The sequence below is a fragment of the Rhopilema esculentum genome, chromosome 1 (assembly GCF_057945365.1).
Source record: "Rhopilema esculentum isolate cy_ngs chromosome 1, ASM5794536v1, whole genome shotgun sequence".
In the NCBI taxonomy this organism is placed as follows: domain Eukaryota; kingdom Metazoa; phylum Cnidaria; class Scyphozoa; order Rhizostomeae; family Rhizostomatidae; genus Rhopilema; species Rhopilema esculentum.
Genome location: NC_142815.1, coordinates 3855080 through 3882057, shown reverse-complemented (window position 1 = coordinate 3882057; position 26978 = coordinate 3855080). Strand labels below are relative to the sequence as shown.

The 26978-nt window shown below is 35.6% G+C and overlaps 1 protein-coding gene and 1 long non-coding RNA gene across 3 annotated transcripts; one reads left to right on the top strand and one right to left on the bottom strand.

Annotated features, from left to right (window-relative positions):
• Positions 1-937: 937 nt before the first annotated feature.
• On the top strand, positions 938-24983 carry LOC135690446 (uncharacterized). Of its 2 annotated transcripts, XM_089112651.1 has the most exons (10): positions 938-1124; positions 4417-4514; positions 6181-6257; positions 7722-8126; positions 10437-10607; positions 11875-11937; positions 12479-12678; positions 14043-14242; positions 19885-20029; positions 23417-24983. In XM_089112651.1, the coding sequence occupies exons 4-6, from the start codon at positions 7981-7983 to the stop codon at positions 11900-11902; spliced, it is 345 nt and encodes a 114-aa protein (XP_088968777.1). In that variant the 5' UTR covers positions 938-1124; positions 4417-4514; positions 6181-6257; positions 7722-7980; the 3' UTR covers positions 11903-11937; positions 12479-12678; positions 14043-14242; positions 19885-20029; positions 23417-24983. The 2 variants fall into 2 exon arrangements, with proteins under 2 accessions (XP_088968777.1, XP_088968750.1); XM_089112624.1 differs by lacking the exon at positions 23417-24983 and having other exon boundaries at positions 19885-21206.
• On the bottom strand, positions 21342-25446 carry LOC135690329 (uncharacterized). Its single transcript, XR_010516628.2, has 5 exons — positions 25371-25446; positions 24977-25101; positions 24707-24810; positions 24018-24104; positions 21342-22227 (listed from the first exon to the last, which is right to left on the bottom strand). It is a non-coding gene; the product is annotated as an uncharacterized LOC135690329 (long non-coding RNA).
• Positions 25447-26978: the final 1532 nt, after the last annotated feature.

The following is a 26978-nucleotide window of genomic DNA, read 5'->3' as shown; positions in this document are numbered from 1 at the left end:
TGGGTTTTTGATGATTTTATGATTTGATGCTTGTAGTCACATCTGTTCTGTGGTTTAGTCCAGTAGAGAGGACCAGTGGCGAAGGGGGTGGGGGGGGGGGGTTGCTAGGGAGCACGTACCCCCTCACTTTTCTGCTAAGCTTGAAGCATACCCTGTGTTTATGAACGTAAAGTGCCCTCCCTAATGAGATTAAACACGTATCTCATCATTGCTCCAATTTAATTTCATTTGCTGGCAACTTACTAGTTATACGCTACTTTTGTTTCATCTTTTCATTATTGGATTTCGATTCACTCTATCGATTGCAGTATTTTGATGCTGTTGATGTGTACCTTGTAGAAACAGGTAGAAGATCTGGATGCTGGAAGTGGTCGAGTTCATTGTCCCTCAATTTTTTGGTATGCAAAAATATTTCCAAAGAGGCCCTGCTCAGTGGCGGAGCCACGGGGGAATGGGGGACTTTTTCAGAGAGTTGGTCCTTGAGATTCTTGCAAACCTGATGAGAAAACTTCAGGGGGGGGGGGGGGTGGGTATGTACGTTATCTAGATCGTCACATGTAAATGAAATTTCTTGGGAGACAACAGTTTCAAACAGGGGAAAAGGGCGTGGTCCAAAAGGGCGTTATCCTTGACACACCTTTTGTTCCCCCCACTTCCCAGGCTGGAGCCGCCGCCCCTGTTGGGAAGCACTTAATTTGAGTTCGACTTATAGAAATTGGTCCCTCTATCTTGAAATTCGTGGGGGGGGGACTTTCTAGATAAAATGCTGCGTCATTATGAGTCGTTTGAAAATGTATTAATTGTTTATGAACGGCTGAGGGATTTTCATTTAATTTTTAATAGCCTTATAATCAAATTAAGAATCGAGCAATCTTGCATTACCCCCTGGAATACTGTAGCTTTGATTAACAGCGAAAGGAAGATAATAGTTTCCAGGGGGATACTCTACATTACTTTGCCTCCTTAACTGTGATTTAACAAGAGACCTGCATTCGATTTCTCCTCAAATTTTATTTGACTTTTCTTTGATTAAAGTCGGGTAAGAGAATTTTGAAAGTCAAACTGTTTCGAAGAATTTTTTCGAAAATAATGACTGGTTCTGTTAAAGTCCAGATTGAATACTGGTAAGATATTTTCACTTTATTTTGCGTAATGGGCCTAAGATGAAATGCATTGAAAACTTTTGGCCTAGTCTTCAATTCTGCAAACGGCCAAAGAATAAATAATATATGCTTGTAAAGTAAAACCTCAACACGAACCCCAGTGCCACCATTCAAAATGGGATTTGTGTACTTATGGCAGATATATCAACATTGAACATTGGAGGGGTGGGGAGGGGAAGAGGGTTTGGTTAAGGGTGCAGATCTGTCAACCTGGAAATTTTGAAAACCTGAAGATTTTGGATTTTTCATACGAAAAACAGGGAGATGACTGGAATTTTTTGAATTTTAGAAACAACAAACTTTTAAAATGTTGTGCTGGACAAACCGCTAGTGACAAATACTGTCATAGGAAACTTCTTCGTTCATAACAATTTTTAGTCTTTCCTGTTTATCCAACTGACAATGAAGTCGGTGTAATAATTTTAACTGTATTGTAACATTAAAGAATGCCTCTGCTAAAAGAAAAGAAAAAGCATGGAGAAAATTTGAAAAAACCAGGAGACTGGGAGAATGCAAACAAACCTGGAGTCTCCCAACAAAATTGGGAGAGGGGGTATGCACAATATAACTGCATGATCTGGGGTATGTCCTATCTTGGAATTACAGAGGTGCATTATCAAAGGCAGAAATATAGAGTGTTTACTTTACAGGGGGTCATATTTTAGTTTTGAATTGGGAGAGGGGCAAGGTAGAATTAAAATCTCTTACCAAAATATTTTCAAAAAGTTCTTTTGTGTTAACAGAAGATTTTTATGTTGCCCCCCCCCCTCAATCATCAGAGGCCAAATTTTAAACTCAAATTGTAACAAATTATTTTAAAGAATGCTCTATGCACAAAATCATGTAACATAGCATTTGCAAAGCAATGCAAAGGCCCAATGCAATCTTTGCTTCTGGTTAATTCTAGGGGTGACCTTGGTGGTGTCCAGTTTGCCTTGGACAGGTCATACTAAAATAATGGAAATACTGTTTTTAAACAAGCAATTATTCTGTAGTTTTTTCTTTCCTATCAAATTTCTTGTTTACAATTCAATATCCGACTTTTGAAAAATATTTTGACAAATCATCAAAATATCTGGAAGGCATCGAGTCATGAAAAAAGGGGGTATACCTTAATTTGCAGAGTCGTGATTTTTATGCTGCTGTGCTATTGGTGGGCATGAAACTGGTCGCATGAACTCACCATGTGCTTAAACTGCGGTTATAGTCACAACAAATGTTGCTGGAAAGCTGTGACAATAATTGGAATGTGACTGTAAACACATCTAAATTGAAAGGTTTTGCATGTTTGGGACTAAATTTTATTTGAGTGTAACTGATAGTGTGACATTAAGCTGAGTGACTATATCTGAAGTCGACTTTCGAAGCTGAGTGACTATATCTGAAGTCGACTTTTGAAGCTGAGTGACTAAAACTGAAGTCAACTTTCGAAGCTGAGTGACTATATCTGAAGTCGACTTTCGAAGCTGAGTGACTAAAACTGAAGTCAACTTTCGAAGCTGAGTGACTATATCTGAAGTCAACTTTCGAAGCTGAGTGACTATATCTGAAGTCAACTTTCAAAGCTGAGTGACTATAAGTGAAGTTGACTTAGCAAGTTATCAACAACGGATGCCAATATTGTAATATATTCTAGTGATAAAAGTTAACCCTCAGGAAGAACGCTCATATTTCAGTGCATATTACTAGAATGTATGTTACATGAAACTACAGCAATCACCCCAAAACCAAATGGCCTTTTTGCAATGAATCAGTGTCTTTAAATGAAGTTATGTAACCATTTTTCAAATGTATACAGAAAGAATCCCCACTTTCATGTTGCATAATCATCTTTCTTAAGACGTTCTAATAATAATTTGTTGTATAAGTCTAACCGTATTTACGTCTATTTAAAAACTTTCTAAAAATTGATGTAGAAGTGGCTCAACTTAATTCCATTCAAATTGAATAGAATTTTGAAATAATCTTTCTTAAGAAGTTTTAATGATAATTTGTTATTTTCCTATCAGTATTGTTAAAACCCTGTTGCCATAAATAAAAGCATATTTACGTTTATTTAAAAACATTGTATGAATCGATGTAAGAGTGGCTTAACTTAATTCAATTCAAATTATATAGAATTTTGAAATCATTTTTTATAACATCGTGAATTATATAACTTGTGCTCCACATGGATTATGTAACCATCATTGATATGGTCAAAGCCACTTATAGTCACTCCACTTAAAGTCTAGACCCAAAAAGCTAACAACTGTTCAATTTAGCTCCATTCACAGTCACACTCCAGTTATTGTCACAGCTGTTCAGGCAACATTTGCTGTATCTAAACCTAGAGTCTACTGTATAAAGTTTTTGCTAACCTTTGGTCATCATCTGAAATTTATGCTCTGAAGAGTGTCAGATGAATTGTATTTCTGTATGATGTGTTTCCACACTTCTAAGCGTAAAGCAGCACTCCTGAGGACCCTATCAACTCTACTAATCTAGATAATCCTGATTAAGATTTGGCTAAGATTCTCAGTCACTTCTTAGGATCCTATCAAAAATCATAATGGATTCAACAGCTACATCTAATTGACTTATCTTGACTCGACTCATCTAGATAATCTTGATTAAGATTTGGCTAAGATCCTCAGTCACTTCTTAGGATCCTATCAAAAATCATAATGGATTCACCAGCTACATCTAATTGACTTATCTTGACTTGACAAATCTTAACAATCTTGATAATGATTTTGCTAAGTTCCACCTTGAAATTAAAGGCATTGAGTCATTGGAAATACCGTATTCTGTCTAATGAGCGCCCTCTCTCCCAAAGAGTGCCCCTCTCTAACGAGCGTCTCTCTCTCCAAGAAACGCCCTTCTCTCCAACAAGCGCCCCTCTCCTACGAGCACCCTTTGATAAAGAGCACCCCTCTCTAATGAGCGCCTCTCTATCTAATGAGCGCACCTCTCAAATGAGCAACCCCTTTCCTAGGCCAGAAATTAAATAAACAATCCTCCCCCGGCGTTCATAGAGAATACGGTAAGTCTTCTCTATGAAGCTGTTTTGTAAATCTGTATGAGGAGAGCTCATCGGACCAGTCTCCAGCCTACCAATAGCATTGGAGCACGAAAACCATGATCCCACGTATTTAGGTATACTCCCCCCTCCTTTTATCATGACTCAAGATTCTAAGATCTTAATCCTTGATTAGAAAATCCAAGATTCAATGGTAGTTTATATTTCATGTTGTTTATTTCAATGTTTTAGTGGTGGATGAGGGTACGCCCCACGATATGGGGACTTGGCTTCTCAAATCAAGAGAGCTGTCCCTGATGCAGATGTGAAAGGGATTGTTGGCAAAAGAAGTGCGTACACTACTTCACTTGTAGACACTTTGTTTGAAGTTACACTAACATTTAAAATCACATAAAATGGACATTTTCATTCTTTCCAAGGTGTGTTCGGCACCAAAATCCAATTATCAAGCACCCCCCCCCCTCCCCCGTTGTAAAAATAACAACTGACGACGTTTAAATAAATTATCATAAATGATAGCAGGAGTCGAAGAAGACCGAATATTGATAATGGCGGACCCTGATTTGGAAATTGTCCTGGCCTATGTTTAGGTACCTTTTCGTCCTAGTTAATCTTTCTCCTTCACTACATGTATTTAGACATGTACAGTCGAATCCACTTGTAGCCACTTTGCTTGAAGTTACACTACGATTTAAAGTCACATAAAATGGACATTTTCATTCTTTCCAAGGTGTGTTCGGCACCAAAATCCAATTATCAAGCACCCCCCCCTCCCCCGTTGTAAAAATAACAACTGACGACGTTTAAATAAATTATCATAAATGATAGCAGGAGTCGAAGAAGACCGAATATTGATAATGGCGGACCCTGATTTGGAAATTGTCCTGGCCTATGTTTAGGTACCTTTTCGTCCTAGTTAATCTTTCTCCTTCACTACATGTATTTAGACATGTACAGTCGAATCCACTTGTAGCCACTTTGCTTGAAGTTACACTACGATTTAAAGTCACATAAAATGGACATTTTCATTCTTTCCAAGGTGTGTTCGGCACCAAAATCCAATTATCTAGCACCCCCTCCCCCGTTGTAAAAAAGACAACTGACGACGTTTAAATAAATTATCATAAATGATCGTAGGAGTCGAAGGAGATCGAATAATGATAATGGCGTCCCCTGGCTTCAAAATTATCCGAGATTATGTTTAGGTATCTTTTCGTCCTAGTTAATCCTTCTCCTTCACTGCATGTATTTAGACATGTACAGTCAACTCCACTTGTAGCCACTTTGCTTGAAGTTGCACTACCTATTGGGTCATATAGACTATTTGTTATTGCTGAAACCTTGAAAAGAAGTATAATTAATGAAATATTACCAAGAATTCCCTTCAATGAACCCTAAACAAAGAAGATATCATTTCAGAAAGTATTTATGCAATCGTTGTCAGGTAAAAGCGTTGGCAAATATAAGTTGAAACCAAAATTGAAGCAAAAGCAAAAGTCACTACTGATTTGGACACTTCAGTTTTAATTGACATGTCAAGATGATATGCGGGGGCCTCTCCACTGATCCTAAAATGGGAGGGCAGCAATGTAAAGAAAGTTTCCTATTATCCCTTCTAGTCCCAACTGTGGCAAAAATTTTACCGACACTGTTTTACTTGGGGACTTTTGCTCAATATATTTGTTGCAATCTAAAGATTTATTCAAATACATAATTTGAGCCAAGTTTAATCTTTATTTGGAGAAAAAATGGCGAGGCTCTGAACGGAAAAGACGAAAATTAGTTACGATAATGTCAATCTTGATTTTAATGCCTCTCTTTTGTTCATTGGGCAGAAAATTGTTACCTGCTGTCAGCTTCAAGGGCAGCCAGGAGAGAACTGGTTACCCTACTTCAAGATTATTTTAGCTTTGAAAAGAAGCACACTAGGATAATTCTTAGAAAGTTTTTTGTAAGAATGAATCCTTGTGAATATAATTTCCTGTTCTTTTCCAGGTTCTTTTGAAGTTACAGTCAATGGACAAGTAATTTTTTCAAAATTAAAGGTTGGAAACTTTCCTGATTTTCAAGAGGTATGTTTTTTATTTGATGAAATTTTATTTTGAGTGAAAAATCTTGCAAAAGGTCATTTGCGAATGCCAACAAGTAATACTACTCGAGGTATTAGATTCAGGTATTATGAGAGGCATGTACGACGAGGAATAATTTTTAAAATAGGATTAAAATGAGTGCTGAACGTGAGTAGACTAAGTAAGGTTTGAAGATGGTTCAGTGGGTAGCGCAGGCTACAGATTCTAGGGTCTGGGGCTCGAGTCCCTCGCATGACTAAGCTTTCACCCAGAGTGAGTGGGTACCAGCTCTTTGCAATTTCTGGTGTAGCAATCATGAGGTGTGGCCACATCATTAGAGGGTAGGGTGTCTGACTACAGATCAATGGGTCTGGGGTTTGAGTCCTTGACCAAACTTTCACCCAGAGTGAGGGGTTGCCAGCTCTCTGCAATTCCAGGCTTAAGAATCAAGAAGTGTGGTCTTAATAAGAAGAAGGACCAGGACACTGCTCGATAAGCACAGCTTCTCAGTGTCCTAATAAAGTTATTAGGGCCTTTAGTAGATGCTAGTCAGAAATATGTATAAAAGTAAAAGTGCAGGCTTGAGGAGAGGTTCTAGCCTAACAATATCAAATGCAGTTAGTCTCTTCCCAAGATAGGAGATCTGTCTCTCTTCCAGTTGCTAGTTGGATCATATATTTGTGGTTTGTTGTGAACGACAGACAGCATGAACGAGCCGTCAAGGCTCAGGCTAGGCTTACCCATATGGCCTAGGCTTATCAGCAATTACCTTGATCCTTGCTCGTTTGTTTTGTCGAAGCTATGGAACCAGCCACGTAGCTGCAGGGGGGCTGTGTCCCCCCCCAAATGAAAATTTTGACAACAGCTTTTTCCCCCTCTGGCTACAGTTTTTCCAAATGATATTTTGAAAATTTGGCATATTTATAATTCCATGACCTTGATTTTGTCCATATATATCTGTTTGTTATATATCTGTTTTCTAGTTTTAAAGCCTGCCCCCCTCAGGTATGGTTCTTGGTCAAGTTTGCCCCCCCCCCTAGCCGACACCTACAGCTACGTGGTTGTATGGAACAGGATCAGATTCTTGATTTAACAGGATCAGATCAGGAACAGGACCAGCTCATTTAGAAATGGAATTACATGGACCATAGAAGATTAATTTGAGCAGAGAGCAATTTTATTTGTAACTGGCAATTACTTAGATTTTTGACTTGATATTTATCGGGTTTTTATGCAATTCGTATTTCCAGGTCTATTTGAGACAATGGTGGACACTTGGTCAAATATTGGGGAGGAGGGAAAACTATTGTTTTGATGAAATGACGTCATATTTCCCATTGTTGTAGTATAAGGACCATTGTCTTCCTAAATATTGGGAGGGGGTGTCCGTGGGAGAGGGACAACTCGATGATTTGTTGTTTGAGATGGCTTATAACCACAATGATGTCAATCTCTTTGAATTTTCAGGTTGTCGAGATTGTTAAAAAGGCCTCTGAAAGTGGCGAGGTAGAACAGGCTACAAAATTTGAGGAGAGTTCTTGTACAATACTTTAAATAGATTTTAATATTTCAAATTTAGGTTGTTTTGTATTTGTAGCTGTTATGAAAATTCAGCCAGAACTTAATTGGCTGAGTTCGATGCCTTCAACTATGAATTCAAATATTTGTTTAATAATACCTATAAATTTGTTGTATAAATGAATGTTTATATAATATTTTCTGACAAATGACATGTTCTATTTCCTGTTTCTATGTTGCACCTGAGATATTCTCAGGCCAATCGCTGCTAAGGAAGTTTACTCAAGCTGTTGAAGTTTTTTATTGTGTCGTTAGGGGTGGTAAAGGGGACTTGGTCCGAATCATAGGAAAAAGGTTGAATATCATGTCTCAAGTTGAAGAATCATTGCTAACAATGGGCCTTTGCGAGCGTGGCGACGATCCAAACAATGGCAGTAAACTTCTACGGATTAACCAAAATTGACTTCAGACTGTCTGAAAATGCATTATGGGATGCTTACGTAGTGCAATGGCTCATTGTCAGCAATGAGTCTTTAAAGAGTTTTTCCCCAGCCCTGTTGAGAGTCATCTTCGTTATGGTGAAGAAGTCTGGGGGAGTTTATCGAACACTTAGATAGCCCCCTATCAGAGACTGCTAAATGGTACATTTGAGATTATTGAAGCATAAAAAATAAAAGACTCTATTTCGACCAAAAAATAGCTTCGATCAGATGTTCCAATTTGGACCAGTCGTTTCTAATGTTTAAAATAATTAACAAGATATGTCCCGAGAGTCTGCACGATAAATTTACCAAACGATTATCGATAAACAAGTACTATACGAGCAACAAGACAGATCTCCAAACCTGAAGATTAAATTTAGACTACAGTAAACAGAGTTTCAATTTCACTGGTCCGAAAACCTGAAATGCTTTTCCAAAGCACATTGGTGAGTCTGACACACCCACCCTGTGTAAAAATGTCCTAAGAAATCATTTTGTAAGCTGAGGAGGAAAGAAGAATCTTTTTGCATATGAATCCGTTAAAGAACAGTATTGTTTTTATAATTTTTAATTTGTCTGTATTTTCTTATATATGTTTATAACTCTTATTTATAGTTAGAATTGATATTTTAGTTTTGTAACTAGGAATTAGGATTAATACTAAATGGATATCGTGGATAAAAGAAATATGAAATTTTACGAAAAATCCCTTGTCAGACTTTATTTCAACAATATTTTAAGGAAATTCACCGTCAAGGACATTTTATGTAAAATATGTTTAGGAGTTAACGGCAAATAGAAAGGTAGTATGAAAAATAATGGAACAAAGGATTTTTTACAACAAATTTTTTCCTGTTTTCTAATTCAAGAGATTCTTTGGATACTTTTATTTCAAACAAGTACCTTTTCATCTATCATCTAAACAAGTACCTTTTACAGTTTCATTTCATTCAGAAATGGATGTGATTATTAAAACAATGATTATTTCATATAAGCGATTCATTGCCTTCGTTCATGCAACAGAGTAAAAGCGGATGTCACAGCTAACGTGTCCCCATAGCTATGGCCTTGGAGCATATGCCTCCGGTTCCTGACCCAATGCTTGTCTCAAGTTTTCGAATTGGGCTTATTTCGCAAAAAAAATTTAATGGTGGGGGCTCTCCAGAAGTGTGGGCTTATTCGAAGTTGGGGGCCTAGCAGCAGCCAAAAAAAAAATGCGAGGGTAAATTTTCTTCCTCTTGTTGAGACTTGTCAGTACTGTATGTTTAAAAATGCTGGGATGAATTTATTGCTATCAGGGCAGTACTACAGCCCATTAGGGCTTGTTGGGGCTTGGGTTATTTCTCAAAGATTATTTTAGGGTGAGGGCTTGTTTGAAGTGGGGGGGGGTGCTTTTTCAAATTTGGGGGCTTCGAGTATTTATGGTATTAAGCAATGTCAGATTTTCAAAAAGGCTATTACTATTACGTCAGGGCCAATAAATGATTGGTCATAAAAACAGAACCCTTGAAGGAACCAACTGGACCTTGCATTTTTCGTCTCGTGTTATTTTAGACCCACACCTGGGTATAAATATCATCTCAACTTAGTTATTGTCAGACGTTTTAACTCCTAGGAGGACCTGGCCAAATTTCTTTGAACTATATGTCCCGTTTTTGTGCTATTTTCAGTTATACAAATGTCAATCTACAGTCTTTATTTCCGAAAAGGATAAGCCCATCACAAAGACACACATCACTTCTTATTTTTGTATAATTTTGTTGTTTCAAATTTAGAATAATAAAAAAGTCCAAAGTAATAAAAAAAGTCAAAGAGGTAATATATGCAAAATAAAGTAGTTAGGTTAACAAGTTCAAAAATTGGCTATGTGTTGAAAATACGCAAGGATGATGATTGAATGAACCCAAAGTTGTGAATAAACACAACTTTATCGGGCACTAAATACTTTAACGTTGACCAAAACTGAGCCCCCTGTGTTGGGGGGGGGCAAATCGTACACAATTCAATTCTCTGTGTTTGTTGCGCGGGTAAGGACTATGGGCAAACATTTTTAGTGTCATTACCCGCAAGTTTTGACAAGTACTTCAGCATTATGTATGGTGCACAATGGGATATGATCCCCTTTCGCTGCCTAGCCCCCTTTTCACCACGTTAGAATTTTTCGACCCTTCTCCTCCTGCAGTTCTGGTCGCTGCGATTCCCCAAGAGGAAACAAATCACCCACAATGCTGTGCGCCAAGAAGAACATTCAAATGCCAAGATGGCGAAAAAATCGAAGCCTTCGGCAAAGAGAAGCGTTTTTTGGGAAGAAACAAAGCTGTAGCAAGTTAAAGATGAAAGAATGTGGCTTGAAGTAAGATGTAATTCCTTTTTGGGCAAAGAATTGATTAAAAGTCCTTTTCATTGCTATGCTAGTCAGTTTTTTTCGTAAGCAAATTTTTAGGCCTAAATAAGGCATGCAATTTTTTTGTTCTCTGAAACAGCTGTTGAAAAACTTTTTAGTACTAAGTAATATAAACATGATGAAATACGGCACAGAAGCTCTTGCATTCCAGTCATTTTCCTTGTTTATTTTGCTAATTGTTCCCCATTCATCTACAAGGCTGGATTTGATGTCTTTAAAAAAAGTGGACAATCAGATTCTAGTAAATGTAAAAAATTTAGACCAATTCAGCAGAGTATAAATTCAAATCAATAACATTTGCCTGCTTATTGGTACTCTCTTAAACTAAACCTGAAACTTTCATCTTAATCATTCGGTCCTCTTTTTAAATACAATCTATTTCAATTTTTCATCTACTATTCTTCTCTGGTTTACGTTCTGTAGTCTTGTATGATATTTTACAAGAATTTAATTGTGATTTATATCAAAGTTCGGATTCTGTTTCTTGATTGTTGTCATTCCTCATTATTTCTCAGCATTTTGTAAATTTTTTGTTGTACCTAGCATGAGAAAAGGTATCTTGAAGCGATTGATAAATAAATAACATGAAATGAAATTTGGCTGATTACCAAGTCAGAAAAGAGGTTCACTTACAAGAAGGGGCACTTCACAAACTTCAGAAAATGGTCCCTTAGTTGAAAATTTTATCTAGTGTCTCTTAATATTAAATATGCTTTCAAATGCAAGCTTTAAATAAAGACTCTGAAAGCAGGCCCTTCACTAGGGGGGGGGGGGCATGTGGAGCATGGTTTCCCCTTGAAAAATAATTCCATTGCAAGATCAAGGAGTTTTTTGCCATCTAGGGGTGCATAGTCAGCAAATTTTAAAACTTGTTGGCAAAGACAGGATGGCTCATCCACTTTATCAGCAAACAGGACTTGGAAACCCCCCTTGAGTACATTAGCAATTGACGGACCTGTCTGCAAATTACATTGGCACATTAAGATTTCTGTGACATTCTGCCATTGAGCTGAGGGAAGGAATAAACTTTTAAATTTTGTAGCTGCTTAATTGGTTCAAAGCAATCATTTCCACTCCATCTTTAAAATAATGATTTTCAAGCAACTTCTTTAAGATAAGGGTAATTTCTATAATTTATTTAATTTATTTGATCATCTTACAACTTTGTTTCTTACAATGTTGATCATATTTTGAATATTCTGTACATCTGTTACAGATTCAATGGAAAAAGACAAGTGATATAATGGAAGCAAAGACAACGGCTTCAAGAAGCATCTTGGTTAGTTTTTATTCTTGATACTTTGAAAGTTCATTATTTGTTAAGTTGTATTTATCAGGGTTTTTTTAAGTGAATAGGTGCTGAAACCCCCTTGTTTATTGATGAGTCATTTTTCTAATATCTTGAAATTTGTCCAAATTATGTTTGGAGGCAGCGACTATTTCCAGTTTTCCCAATTGTTTTCGAATACTCCTGTAATTCTTTGCCTTTCACCTCTGAAACATCTCCTTTTCTTCCAGTCGAGTCTGCTTCCCTGATATAGAGACATATTAAAGTAGTTTGATATTGTATTTTCATTTCTATTAATGAACGTTATTGGAATAGCAAAGCTTTGATGAAATAATCTAAAGGCTGGCGAATTAGGTGTTAGAATTATGAATAGACATATTAGCCAAAAGTTCAAGCAATGTTTTAACTTGAATTTGACTGGATCATTTTTCCTTAATTAGAGTATGTTTTCAGACTTCAGACATGCTCATCTCATCTTCAGCTAAATAAAAAAATATGAGTGATGTTTGATTAATCTTTTTTGTTCATACAGCTTGGCCATGATGCCTGCCTGATTCAATGCTAGCTGTTGTATTGATGCAATGAAAGGACAATGACAGTAGTTAGTGAATAAAAAGTCACATCAAAGAATGATTCCCAAAACAGATCAGTTGATGTATCACAAATCATAACAGGAATCACAAATCATTTGATGATGAATCACAAATCAGAACAGTTGATGAATGACATAAGGTATGCAATCTTCATATCACTGATTTATGTTAAGCTTAAAATGATGAACTCAAAGGATCTCCGTTGGATCAAAATATTGTATATTCTTGACACCATTATCACCCATTATTTTTACCCATTATCAGTCATTCTATAGAAGTTTCCTATTGTGTTTGGGTTGATGGACTACATCTCTCTCTCTCTCTCTCTCTCTCTCTCTCTCTCTCTCTCTCTCTCTCTCTCTCTCTCTCTCTCTCTCTCTCTCTCTCTCTCTCTCTCTCTAAGTACAATGTCCAGTGAGGACGTTCGTGATCGTGATTCTCCACAGCTTTTTGCCTCTTGGTCTTCCCAGCAGATCTTGTTCTGACACCTTTGGTCTCTCCTATTCAGAGATAAACATTCAGATATTTATAATTTCACTATAAATGCGTGCATGACCGCTGCAAATTAATTCGTGATGTTTTTAGAAGCCCTCTGATCTTTTGCTAGCTAAATCGACCCCGATTTGTCACACACTGTTATAAATCCAGCCCATTGATTTATCAAAACCAGGCTCGTTGCACGTTGATTGGTTAGACGTTATTACACCCCTCGCAACATGCTCTTTGTACCGAGACGCTGTCTCTAAACAAGATAACCCTGAAAGACATAAGAGCCTAACTTATTTGCGTATAGATCAACGCAATAAAAAGTATTTTGTCTCAAAATGTTGCGAGTATTTCCTTACAATGCAATGGCTGTTGATTGTAACTTAGGCTGTGGTATTTATGCTGCTAAACAAATCTCTTGCCGATGAGTTTTAGGAACACAAAAGTGTAATCACGAACATCTGAGGTTTGAAAAAGACGTCATCAATCTCGTCAAAAGAAGTCTTTGTTAATCCACAAAATAAACTTCGGCAAGCTGCAATAAAAAAATTTTTTTGTGTGAACAAATTCTGTTTATCCCTGTCTCCTTTCAGGTTCGCAAAATGTTTCCAATGATCGTGACAACTCCATGTCTCCTCTCGTGCAATAGGTTACTGAATTTGACCTTTGTTTATGAAACGAACCTAAAGCTTCAAGGCTTTAGATAAAAAGATTTTTCATCCATCCATGTTTGCAATGGTCGCCTTACTAGAATTCTTTGTAAAGTTTTCCTTCCATGCACGTGTTTTCTCTTTTTCCATGCTCGATACACATGTCTTATTCATTCGAAAGGTTTCTCTCTATTTTTTTGCAACGCTTTTCTCTCTGGTATTAAATGCAAAGGTTTTGCTTTGTTTTCATTGCAACGCTTTGCCAATCAAATTAGAGTATGTTTTCAGACTTCAGACATGCTCATCTCATCTTCAGCTAAATAAAAAAATATGAGTGATGTTTGATTAATCTTTTTTGTTCATACAGCTTGGCCATGATGCCTGCCTGATTCAATGCTAGCTGTTGTATTGATGCAATGAAAGGACAATGACAGTAGTTAGTGAATAAAAAGTCACATCAAAGAATGATTCCCAAAACAGATCAGTTGATGAATCACAAATCATAACAGGAATCACAAATCATTTGATGATGAATCACAAATCAGAACAGTTGATGAATGACATAAGGTATGCAATCTTCATATCACTGATTTATGTTAAGCTTAAAATGATGAACTCAAAGGATCTCCGTTGGATCAAAATATTGTATATTCTTGACACATTCCAAACAACACGTCCACAAAGAGTTTTTCTAAAAATAAGACTGACAGTTTTTCTAGGCTAATGGAAATATCGTAGTCATAAAAATCATTTTTTGTGAAAGCAACTATTCAGCCAATTTTTTCCTGAAGTTTGGAGTCTTTGTTGCTAGACTAAGTGTGTTCATATAGATTGCAGTAGTAAGCACGATTGTTAAAACTGCTAATGAATTGATTGCACAAGTCCAGTTGATCTTCAATTTGATTGGTTAAGACCACGCTACTTGTAAGTTGATTAAGACCACGCTTCAAATCCGATTCACGAATGATGTTTTGGGAAGCGTCTGATCTATTTTCGAATAAATCTTGGCCTACTTGGCACACATTTACCATTTTTACCCATTATCAGTCATTCTATAGAAGTTTCCTATTGTGTTTGGGTTGATGGACTACATCTCTCTCTCTCTCTCTCTCTCTCTCTCTCTCTCTCTCTCTCTCTCTCTCTCTCTCTCTCTCTCTCTCTCTCTCTCTCTCTCTCTCTCTCTCTCTCTCTCTCTCTCTCTCTCTCTCTCTCTCTCTCTCTCTCTCTCTCTAAGTACAATGTCCAGTGAGGACGTTCGTGATCGTGATTCTCCACAGCTTTTTGCCTCTTGGTCTTCCCAGCAGATCTTGTTCTGACACCTTTGGTCTCTCCTATTCAGAGATAAACATTCAGATATTTATAATTTCACTATAAATGCGTGCATGACCGCTGCAAATTAATTCGTGATGTTTTTAGAAGCCCTCTGATCTTTTGCTAGCTAAATCGACCCCGATTTGTCACACACTGTTATAAATCCAGCCCATTGATTTATCAAAACCAGGCTCGTTGCACGTTGATTGGTTAGACGTTATTACACCCCTCGCAACATGCTCTTTGTACCGAGACGCTGTCTCTAAACAAGATAACCCTGAAAGACATAAGAGCCTAACTTATTTGCGTATAGATCAACGCAATAAAAAGTATTTTGTCTCAAAATGTTGCGAGTATTTTCTTACAATGCAATGGCTGTTGATTGTAACTTAGGCTGTGGTATTTATGCTGCTAAACAAATCTCTTGCCGATGAGTTTTAGGAACACAAAAGTGTAATCACGAACATCTGAGGTTTGAAAAAGACGTCATCAATCTCGTCAAAAGAAGTCTTTGTTAATCCACAAAATAAATTTCGGCAAGCTGCAATAAAAAAATTTATTTGTGTGAACAAATTCTGTTTATCCCTGTCTCCCTTCAGGTTCGCAAAATGTTTCCAATGATCGTGACAACTCCATGTCTCCTCTCGTGCAATAGGTTACTGAATTTGACCTTTGTTTATGAAACGAACCTAAAGCTTCAAGGCTTTAGATAAAAAGATTTTTCATCCATTTATGTTTGCAATGGTCGCCTTACTAGAATTCTTTGTAAAGTTTTCCTTCCATGCACGTGTTTTCTCTTTTTCCATGCTCGATACACATGTCTTATTCATTGCAAAGTTTTCTCTCCATTTTTGCAATGCCTTCCTTTCTGGTATTACATGCTGAGGTTTCCCTCCATTTTTGTTTGCAACACTTTCCTTTCAGGTATTACATGCTGAGGTTTCCCTCCATTTTTGTTTGCAACGCTTTCCTTTCTGGTATTACATGCTGAAGTTTCCTTCCATTTTTGTTTGCAACACTTTCCTTCTCTTTCTGGCATTACATGCAAGAATTTCCTCCCAATATCGTTTCAATGCTTCTCTCTCAGCTATTAATGAAAATGTAAAAGTTTCGCAGGTTTTCCTCAATAGCCATTTGCAATTATATTTTTTCCAAAAGGGTTCTTACCAAGAGACGCTGTCGTAAAATGTTTTTTAAACCTTTTGTTATCAGCATTTCAACTTCTTTCATTCCTGTTCATTTTCATAACTTTCCTGATTTCAACTAAAGCATTTCAAATATTTTCCTTCCATCTGACTCGTGAATCATTTTAAGATAGGACTCTAAACTTATAAAAAAGAAATCTCAAACAAGTAGAACAAATATGGAAGTATTTTCCGGCCGTCCAGAAGAACCATTTCTATTCTTCTTTTTTTGAAAGAGTTTATTTTTGAAGCTCACAAATGTTTTCGTAACTTGAAGTTTCAACGACTTCCTATGCATATTTAGATAAATATATTGCACAAGTTTTGGTTTCAATTTTACATTACACATACTCAAACATTGAAAGTTTTGTTAAAGACATTTTAGCTTTGGAGAGAGCATAAACACATGCCCCTGTCGTTTTGTCTTCTCCCATAATTCTCCTTCTCAAAATCCTCTTGGAAAATGCTGGATATATTAGACCTTTAGAGAACCATAATTTATATTAAACAGCCCTCTTGAGAGCTTTTGGAAGTGACTTTTTTCCGTTTTCCATTGAAGTCAATGAATTATTCATGAAGTCCTTACTTTTCAAAATGGATTTCCTGAATTCATTTTTAAGATAACTGTTTAGTCACCTTTAACCAGACTCGACCATGCCTCGACATATTTTATTGCTTTTAGAATAACTATCAAAAGTTTCCTAAATAGCTAGAAAAATATCATCAGATTTATTGGTTTTCAGACGTTATTTAGATGTCATTATATTGACCAAATTTTTATAGTTTTATCATATTTTTCTTTCTTTTGAAATTTCAAACAACCAAATCTCGCGGTTTTTATAAGAATAATTTTATAAGATCACGAAAGATTGAAGCCAATTAAGAACAAGCTGGAGCTAAGGTGTTATATAAGGCAAGAATGTAAAAACATTGTTTTTAGGAATATATCTTCATTTCATAAAAAGGGTCTTGTGCTAGTTCAGAAGTTTTCTTTTGCTGATGCTACTACAGAATTTTCTGAATTCTAACTATTTTTCTGCAACAAGATATTATCTCGAGTCCAGCCTTTTTCAGCTTGCAAACTAACAATTAAAGACCAACTTTGGAATAAAATTTTCTCGAAGTTTTAGATGAAATAAAAAACCCAGTTTCCCAGTTCCTACAAATAAGGTGGTGTACGGTGCCTGTATTTCTTACCTGGACGACAACCATCCGAGATTTTGTAAAATCTTGACGTTTCTCTGAACCTGAATCCTGAACCCTTTTTCCTGGATCTGATCAAATAAAAAAATTGTAAATGCTCGACTTTTAGAAAATTATACTCCAGTTTCCAAATACGATGAAATATTTTTTCTGTCTACTTTTATTTGTCCATCAGTCGATTTGAACGAGCTTCAGTTGGTAAGGAGAATTCTGTTTGCTCCTGTAGATTTTTATTTGACGTTACAAAGTTTTGTTTTTTGTTCAATAAATGGTTTATATGGTCAACGAGAGTTGAGAAAAGCAAGCGTCATATGCAACAAAAACTGACATAAATTGTTGTCATAGGTCAAAAGAGCGATAGAGAAGATAAAAGCATTTTTCACTCAGATTGTCATCCCCTTCCTTACCAGGGGTGTACTGCTAGGGGGCACAGGAGACTGACCCCCCTTGTTAATCCGAAAAGTAGCCTTTTTTTATTTTGCTATTGTTTTTGCAACAATTTTGCTCAAAAGCCCCCCCCCCCTTGTTGAGCATCCCCCTCTTGTTGAGCCACCTCTTTGGTATTTTGACTGTACTAAAACCCTGCTCCTTCTCTCGAATCCTTTTTTGGTTGGAATGAATGAGATTGAAAATTCCCTAGTAATGATAAACAGAAGGATGGGTAACCCTCTCTTTATACCGGAAACAGAACTAAAATAAACAAGACGCTAGTTTTTTAAAACGAAATAAACGCATTCATTGCATAGCAGTACATATCAAATATTTAGCTTTTAATTTTTTTTCTTCTTCTTGTTTCTCAAAACCCATTATCAATGACGGCGAGCTTTGTTATATGCACCTCACAGTTTTCGATACACGAGGCACGAAAATGATGACAGGGGGTCGGTAATAGTGATGTCATTGTTTTTGGGGGGTGGGTTTTGTTCGAAGAATTAATATGTAGGGGGAAGAATCAGTTTATTTTTGACTCGAAAGTGTTAACATTGCACAATCAATTTGATATTATTATTACCATTCTGCAAACCATAATTGACATTTCATTTTATTGCTGTCTTGTGTAAGATTGGCCCAGTTCAAGCCTACGTCCTTCCTTTCCCCTAAGAAATTTTTTAGAAATTGCAAGACTAGCTAAAAAATTGCAGAACTCAAAAATACAAAGTAAAGCGAAAACGATCACTAATATTTTTCCGTTACAAAATAAATGATTAAATTGATCCTGGTTAAGGCTGAGATTTGCCCTCTCGCGGGAGCTACCACCCAGAGAATAATAGGAACAAGGAAAAATCGGCTGTGGTTTTTCACCTTGCCGTACCCCCCAAAAATTATGAGAAACTCGCATCAAAGATCTTAAATTCTGTATAATGTAGGACCTTGATTTAAATTGGAAGTGCCAAAAGTAGATTCGATCATCATTTAACCAAATTGCAAGATCCAGATTAAATTATCCCTTGAATAAAAACTATTTTTGCATATTCCTGAATTTAATTCAAGTACTGTTATTTTCGGCATCTGCTTTTTGGCTCACTTTAACAACCTCCTAAAAATATTTCTATTTATTGTTTGATGTAAAGTCTTATGGGTGTTTTCTAAACAGGTTTTAAGTTTAGATACATGTCAAATACAGTGGAAGATGAGAATATGATTTTTGTTTTCCGATTATCGTGGCCTAGTTCTTGTGAAATTCTCTTGTTATGTTTCCGGTTTTGTCTCAATTGTTAACCTGAATTCCCACATGCCAAAAATGCCTTTTTGCTGCAAATGAAAATGCCCCTTGGTTTATCTTTTCTTTTTTGCTGAAAAGCCCATTTATAATGAGTTTCATTGTGGTGCTTGTGCTTCAATTGTATTTGACAACTGAATTTGCTTTCAATTCAGCTTTCTCTGCAGAAGAACCCTATGATAGGCCAGTCCTGTAAACATTCTCTCCTTGGAATAATCCCATTTCATTTTAGTCCTGGATTTTCTACACCAATGTTGATGATGCTGTAACGACATATTCTGATGTCTTCTGCTTTTCTCTTTGCTATCCAAACTATTTCAATTGCTTTCCATTGTTTGAAGTCACTAGTCAAAGTTCCTTTCTCAGTTTTCGTTTCAGCCAGTCTCAATATTTTACCCTCAGATCATTCACAAAATCGATCACCAAGGTCGCGAAATACTTCAAAAGATAACCAGAAAACTGTCTATTGGCACATTAGCTTTTCATTCCTTCTCTCAGCGACATGATTTCACTTGTTTGGTCACTGTCCTGTTCTTGCCTGGGGTTAATTGCTCGCAAAAAAGTTACATGAAATCAGAAATTGTTGAATGTGGGAGCCTCATGGTTGAAATGTTGTAGAGAAGCAAATGTTTATGACTTTTAGGCATTTGAAATCGTTACTAATTATTAGAAGAATTTGATGCTTTGTGATTTTGAAAGAAATGGAATCCCACAGAAGATTTCTAGTCCAATATTCATTATGGTTTGATATTGTTTTCTTCTTGTATTTAAATAAATTATCTTTGTTTCAGAGCTTGGCTATGGATTTTAGAGTCTGGTGTGAATTCTTGCCGAATGCGATGCTAGATTGCCGTTGCGATGCTGACGAATTGCATAAAGATGTTGACAAGAGACACATTCACCCGATTGAAATGACAGTTGTATTTATAAACAAAGGTATGCTGTTTCAGATATTTTTCCTTGCCTTTAGGACATTTTCTTAATTTTGAGCAAGGTATTTATAGAGAGCCATTATTATTTTGCTGCAAAACGTCTTCGAGAAAAAACGTCAGTTTGGTCTTTATCAAGAAATGAAATCAGTCTACGAAATAAAATCGAGAAATAAGTTGTTTCTTCTTTTCAAAACGGATCCTTTTACAAATGTTTGAAACAATTTCATTTATAAGTCTTGTAGATGTGAATTCCAACCCTTTAATTTTTAAAATATTCTTACAAGTACTAAATAAGAGCCTTTTCGAGCAAAAATTAAATATTTGTTTGACTCTAAAAAACGGGTTTTCAAAAAACTATTTACATTTCTATTCCCTACAAACACTATAGCCAATATTTAGTTTTTTTTAAAATCCTACTCTTGATCACAATTACAGCATTTTTATTTTTCAACTTTCAAAAAGGCGGAGATACTTAAAAGTTTCTAGTAATAATTTTACTAATTAAGCAAACAAACTTACATTATTTATTTTGATAAAATTGTTTATTATTCATTTTCATTAGTCATTCATTGATTATTCATTGTCTCTTTAATTGTTAATAACAATTTGTCAATTTATAAACATTTATCTTCTCTTAGAAAGTTTCTTAGTTAATAATTAGCGTCTTCTTTCATTGTGTCTACTCTTTATTGCTCAATAATTTTTTGAATAATCTTTTCATTGCTTAAAGTTTTCTCGTCTTAAAAATCTCTCAATTATAGGCTATCTCTTTTAATGTATTTTAACTATATTTTTGGATATATAAAGTTTGCAAAAACTTCTCAATTATAGGCTATCTCTTTTAATGTTTTTTAACTATATTTTTGGATATATAAAGTTTGCAAAAACTTTTTAATTAATTCCTATCTTAACTTAATATTATCTTTTAACTTAAAATAATATCTTTGTTTACTTTTCTTAGTAGGCCTAAGTTGTTGGTAGCTACTTTTGTAGGCCCTTTCTCTAGATAAAGTAGGTAATTTTGGTTTTTGAAACAATAGAGAGAACAATAGAGAACAATAGCGATGAAACAAAAGTTTAAGATAGGTTTTGCCTACTCCACCCCTATTGTAGAATGGGATCTGGTCCCATGGGATTTGTCCAGTTCCTCAGCCCCTTTGTTCCCATTGTCTTGGTTTTTCGGTCGGCATTGTTCTTGGAACAATAACGACAGAAAAACCAAAACAATAAGAACAAAGGCGCGTGGAACTTGGACTTCCCAGGGACCAGATCCCGACGTGCAAGTCGAAGATCCAGTTCAAGAGAAAATGCCAAGATAACAACGCAAAAAATCATTAACAACAATCAAATTAAGTTAAATACTCTACAAATATCATTAAAACTGCAATAGCAAAGAAATGCATCTTAAATACAATCTACTTAGCCTAACATGAAATGCAAAAGTGCCCAAAAGAATTGCAAAATGTTATATCTTCAAAAAAGGCGAAAAGGCGAAAAGGCAATAAAATTAGCAGTGTACTAGTTATTAATGATCCTAAGTCGATTGCAAAATTTTCTGTGGGTTGTTGAAACATACCTATTTGGGGGAAATTATAACTTTTCTTTAAAGAGGGAAACTTTAAAGGTAATTAGCACAAAGTAATTATATTTTATTTGAAAAATGTTGGGTAGGTTTGGGTTAAGATCAAATCAATTGAGAAGATCTAATACTTGAAAAAGTGGGTTTACTTGACAAAACAAAGACTTGATTGATATAGCGAAAAATGGAGGGCTTTCAGTTTTTACCAGTCTAAAGAATGTAATCTTAAAATGGTATCAAGGTTGCAAAAAACTGGTATAAATAACTGCAAATAACTGGTATATATACTACAAGACATAATGAAAGTCAATTTCACCCAACTTTGGACAGAGAATGAATGTTCTTCGCAGTCATCATCATCATCATCATCATCATCATCATCATCATCATCATCATCATCATCATCATCATCATCATCATCATCATCATCATCATCATCATCATCATCATCATCATCATCGTGGAGTTGCCTCGTCAGGAATTGCCAACTGTCTCTCTCTCGTCTCTTTTCTTTCTTCTTATTTCTCTTGTGTCCCATCCATTCATCATCAGGTAGGAATTGAGTGGGTGGAAGATGAGAGGTAGAGGGTTGATGTGGGCGTTAATAGGGGTATGGAGGATGCCTAAAAGTATGAAAGATGAGTCAGTAAATGTAAAGAAATTTCTAATAATAATGTGAAAAATTTTGAAGATTGTCAAGAAAACATTTGTCCCACGATTTATCCTTTAACCACCTGATTAATTTCAAACTCTGTATATGAAGAATGCATTTTATGGTTTGAAAATTTTCGCTGAATAAACCTGTTTAGTTTTGGTTTTTAATTGATTTCCATGATATAAATTTTTTAAAGATGAACTTTTCATAAAAATTTAAAATGATTGTAACAATGCAAACAAATCTATGGAAAGAACAGCTGAAAGTATAGCTTTTTCTTAAATAAGTTTCTTAAAAAATAATGAGTTTTAAGAGAAAATCTTTTAGTTAAAGCTGATTTTTGAAAAAAACAGCGAAATTAGATGTGAAAAATGTCGCGTGGAATTATCAAGTTTACTTTTAAGAAACTTTGAAATTCCATGCAAAAGACAGCTGAAAGAACAGCTTTATTTAAAAATTAATTCTTTGAGTAATAATAAGTTAGCAGAAAATCTTTTTGTATTGATTTTGAAAAAATAGTGAAATAAGGTGTGAAGTATGGTGCGTGAAATTGTCGAGCAAGTTTATAAGAAAATTTAAAACAAAATTGGAAAAAGCACGTTTTTCAAAGTTAGTGCAAAAAATATTTTGACTGATTTTTCCCAAAAAATTTTACATGCAATTCCATCACCGAAAGATCCATAAAATTTGAAATAGTTCTAGAGATTTCACAGAAAATAATTTTTTAAAGTAGTATAATAAAATAAGAGAAATTAAAGAAATGCTTTTGCTAGGTTTTTAATGAGAAAACTGAGAAAAATGTTGCTGAAAATGTAGTTTTGTATCTTCTAGAATTAATATAAATTTTCAGAACAAATTGATTTTAACTGATTTTTAAATACAATATCGAGAAAATGCCGGTAGTAATCTGAAATATTAGCGTGGAAAAGTTGAAAAAAATTGGAAAAATAAAAATTTTCTAATCGAGAGCAACAGATATTTTGATAAACTTTATACCGAAAATTTTCAGGTAAAAATCCATTATCGAAAAGGTTTCAAAAAGTTGCGACGCCAATTTTCAAAAATAATTTCTTCGTTGAATTTATTTTAATTTTCGATCAATAATATCTTAATAGCCTAATAATTGAATTCATCAAAATGTCCTTTAATCTTTTTAGGTCCATAAGCTTACAGAAAATTGTACAAATCTTACAGAACATGTTTTGAAGTGTGGCAATAAAATATAGGGAAGTAAGTGGAAGAGACTCTTGATAAATTTTTAATTCAAAAACTCGCGCAAATATACGATCGTCAAGCTTAAAAAACTTTCAAAAATTATCAAATTTTAGCAGCCAGAATCATAAAAAATTGCAAAATAATTTTCCGATTGTTGCATCGTACGAGAAAGGCATCATAATTTTCTAAACAAGGATTCATCGAAATACCCGTGCACAGAAATTAATAAAAAAGTGTAAATTCATTCGATACCCCTTGAATTTGGAATTCATTTTTAAAGTATTTTCACGGTAAAGTTACACAAAAAAACGAGGCATTCAAATCGTTGTGGCGCAAGAATTTTGAATTTTGACTTGGCAAATTACCTTTAAATTGCCCACGTTGGTGGATTTTGGTCAATGGCCATAATTACATAATTCTTGTAAACTTGTAAATGTCTTGATTGAAGAAAATTTGAAAAACATAAAATCGATAATTCTTCAGGGTTTAATCTAGCATCAACCTTAAATTTGCAAGGAAAGATTGAAAAATGACAAAACTCACCATTTTTGCCGTGACTTTTGCTCTTTTTTAAGATCTTCACACTTAGGGCTGCAGATGGAGAATCTTCCTTTAGACTTTATGCCATGGCTGAAATAAAAAAATTAATTTAGAAAAGAGATTCGAGTTATTATTAAATGGAACGAAATGAATCCAAACGAGTAAACGAGAAAAGTCAATCATGAAGCGATGCTAAAGTTATCTTTCACTTGTTGTATCGTACGAGAAAAGCAGAAAAATTTTCTAATCAATGCTTCACCGAAAATCTTGTGCATTTTATAAACCAAGACTAAATAAATGTGATTTACAAAATAGACTTCTGGCCCTACAGATCTTCCAAATAGCACGTAAAAGCAAGAAAAAAATGAAAAATTCGTTTATGAGTTCCCTCAGTTCGCTAGTTCAGAAGAAAGGATATCCCTCAGTTCGTTTTTAGAGTATTTTCGCTTTAACAGAAAACGAGTGCGCTCAAATCGTTTTGTCCCATGCTGGTCAATTTTGGCTCATAGTTGCAAATGCGTCGTTCTTGTTTTAAACTGTAAATCTCGATAAGGGACACTTTGATTTGGGAAAAATTGATAGAAATCCGCGAGGAGCTTTAAAAACGTAGAATCGATGATTCTTCAAGGATTGTTCTTCTAGCATCTACCATAAAAATTCCAAAAGAACGATTAAAAAGTGACAAAACTCACCGTTTTTGCTGTGACCATAGCTCTTTTGGGATCTTCACACGTGGGGCTGCAGAATGGGTCACGATGAAACGATGAAGAATCTTCCATTACACTTTATACCATGGCTGAAATGATAAGAAATTCGAGTTACTATAAATGGAACGAAATTAATCCAAACGAGAAAAAGTCAAAATGCTTCTTTGAGATAAAACGACAGAAACTAGAATAGGAAAAAGTGATTAAAGCAAAGTTTGTTTTAACAGAAATTAATGGATTTTAACTAAACATCACCTTTTTAGCTATTGACGTTCCACGGGCTCTCCTCATCTGAATGGTGTTTTCTCTTTCTGAGGAACCAGGCACCATCCTTACCAGTTCCAAACGCATTCTGCATATTAAATCAGCAATTTGTGTAGCTGAAAGAAAAAAGAAAGTCATATTAACATCGAAATTAAAGAAAGATATTAAAGCAAAGTTAACGAGTTTGTGCATTGTCGAAGCCTCGAAAACCCCGAGAAACTTTCGAATGATTCTGCACGTGTTGAGACGCAAATCTTTCCCTGTTTAAGAAAACCTCCAAAGTTTGTATTTCCAGTCTAATTTCCAGCTGATTTGTCATCTACCAAACCCTTTTTTGCATTAGAGAAAAAACAGATATATTTGTAAACTAAATTTCTCTACTTACATTTGAACGTAGGTGACAGCAGTTTCCTGAACCTGACCGTCCGCGACATCGGGTCTTCGTGAATGAGGGGAAAATCGAAAAGCACGTTGGTTTGACACGTTGCCAGTGCATTCTGGGATACCCCCTATTGCACGCTTTTCGCACCCCTGCTCATCAACTGAGGTCAGTTTTGACCAAAAAAGGCAACCATCTCTGCAACGATTGCGCTTGGGATAACAGGGTACATTTTGACACCACTAGAGACCTTACAGTGTTAAGAAACTTCAAGCGAGAACATTCTGGAAGACAGTAACCCCCAAGGACATTTTCAATGCGTAGGCTCTCTTTCAAAACGACTTGGGACATAAAACTGAGTGCAGTTCTAGAAAAGGACAGAAATTTCTAATATTGCGCCCTTGTTGACGTCCATGCTGGTAGTCAGAAGAAGTGGCAACGAAAAACCCCCAAGAGAAACTTTGCACCTTGAACTTGCTGCCATCTTTTACCAATTTGTTTACATCAAAGAAGGAAGCGACATACAAGTGTTTACAATGACCCTTTTTACGAAGTTGTAAACAACATGTTTTTCGAATAATCTTTGACATCATCCTTATCATAATCTTTCCTTTTGCCGAGCCTATAACCCTTTCCTCGTGCCCCTTTCTATTACACATCCCTAAAACTATCTTTTACCCCTCGTCCTCTTCCCTTTTCCTAATATATTTCTTAAAACCAGAAGACCCTTTTTTGTGAAGTTGTAAACAACAGCTGATGTTTTTTCAACCCTTGTCAAAATTTTTGGCCCCATCATTTTTGGCTATAAAGCAAGGTTAAAGTCTTGGAAAAAAGGCAGTTTTTGGCCCCATCATTTTTGGCTAAAAAGCAAGGTTAAAGTCTTGACAAAAAGGCAGTTTTTGGCCCCATCATTTTTGGCCTAAAAAGCAAGGCTAAAGTCTTCACAAAAGGCAGTTTTTGGCCCCATTAATTTTGGCTAAAAAGCAAGGTTAGAGTCTTGGGAAAAAGGCAGTTTTTGGCCCCATCAGTTTTGGCCTAAAAAGCAAGGTTAAAGTCTTCAAAAAAGGCAGTTTTTGGCCCCATCATTTTTGGCCTAAAAAGCAAGGTTAAAGTCTTGACAAAAAGGCAGTTTTTGGCCCCATCATTTTTGGTTAAAAGGCAAGGTTAAAGTCTTGGAAAAAAGGCAACTTTTGGCCCCATCATTTTTGGCCTAGTAAGCAAGGTTAAAGTCTTGACAAAAAGGTAGTTTTTGGCCCCATCATTTTTGGCCTAATAAGCAAGGTTAAAGTCTTGACAAAAAGGCAATTTTTGGCCCCATCATTTTTGGCCCCATCATTTTTGGTTAAAAGGCAAGGTTAAAGTCTTGGAAAAAAAGGCAACTTTTGGCCCCATCATTTTTGGCTTAAAAAGCAAGGTTAAAGTCTTGACAAAAAGGTAGTTTTTGGCCCCATCATTTTTGGCCTAAAAAGCAAGGCTATAGTCTTGATAAAAAGGCAGTTTTTGGCCCAATCATTTTTGGCCCAAAAAACAAGTCTATAGTCTTGACGAAAAGGCAGTCTTCGGCCCCATCTTTTTTGGCCTAAGAAGCAAGGTTAAAGTCTTGGAAAAAAGGCA

Excerpts from the sequence above, each read along its gene's own strand:
- LOC135690446 (XM_089112651.1), top strand. The coding sequence starts at position 7,981 with ATGACATGTTCTATTTCCTGTTTCTATGTTGCACCTGAGATATTCTCA. Across the intron at positions 8,127-10,436 it reads GTCCGAATCATAGGAAAAAG|TTCTGGTCGCTGCGATTCCC; the intron begins GTTGAATATCAT and ends CTCCTCCTGCAG. Across the intron at positions 10,608-11,874 it reads ATGAAAGAATGTGGCTTGAA|ATTCAATGGAAAAAGACAAG; the intron begins GTAAGATGTAAT and ends CATCTGTTACAG.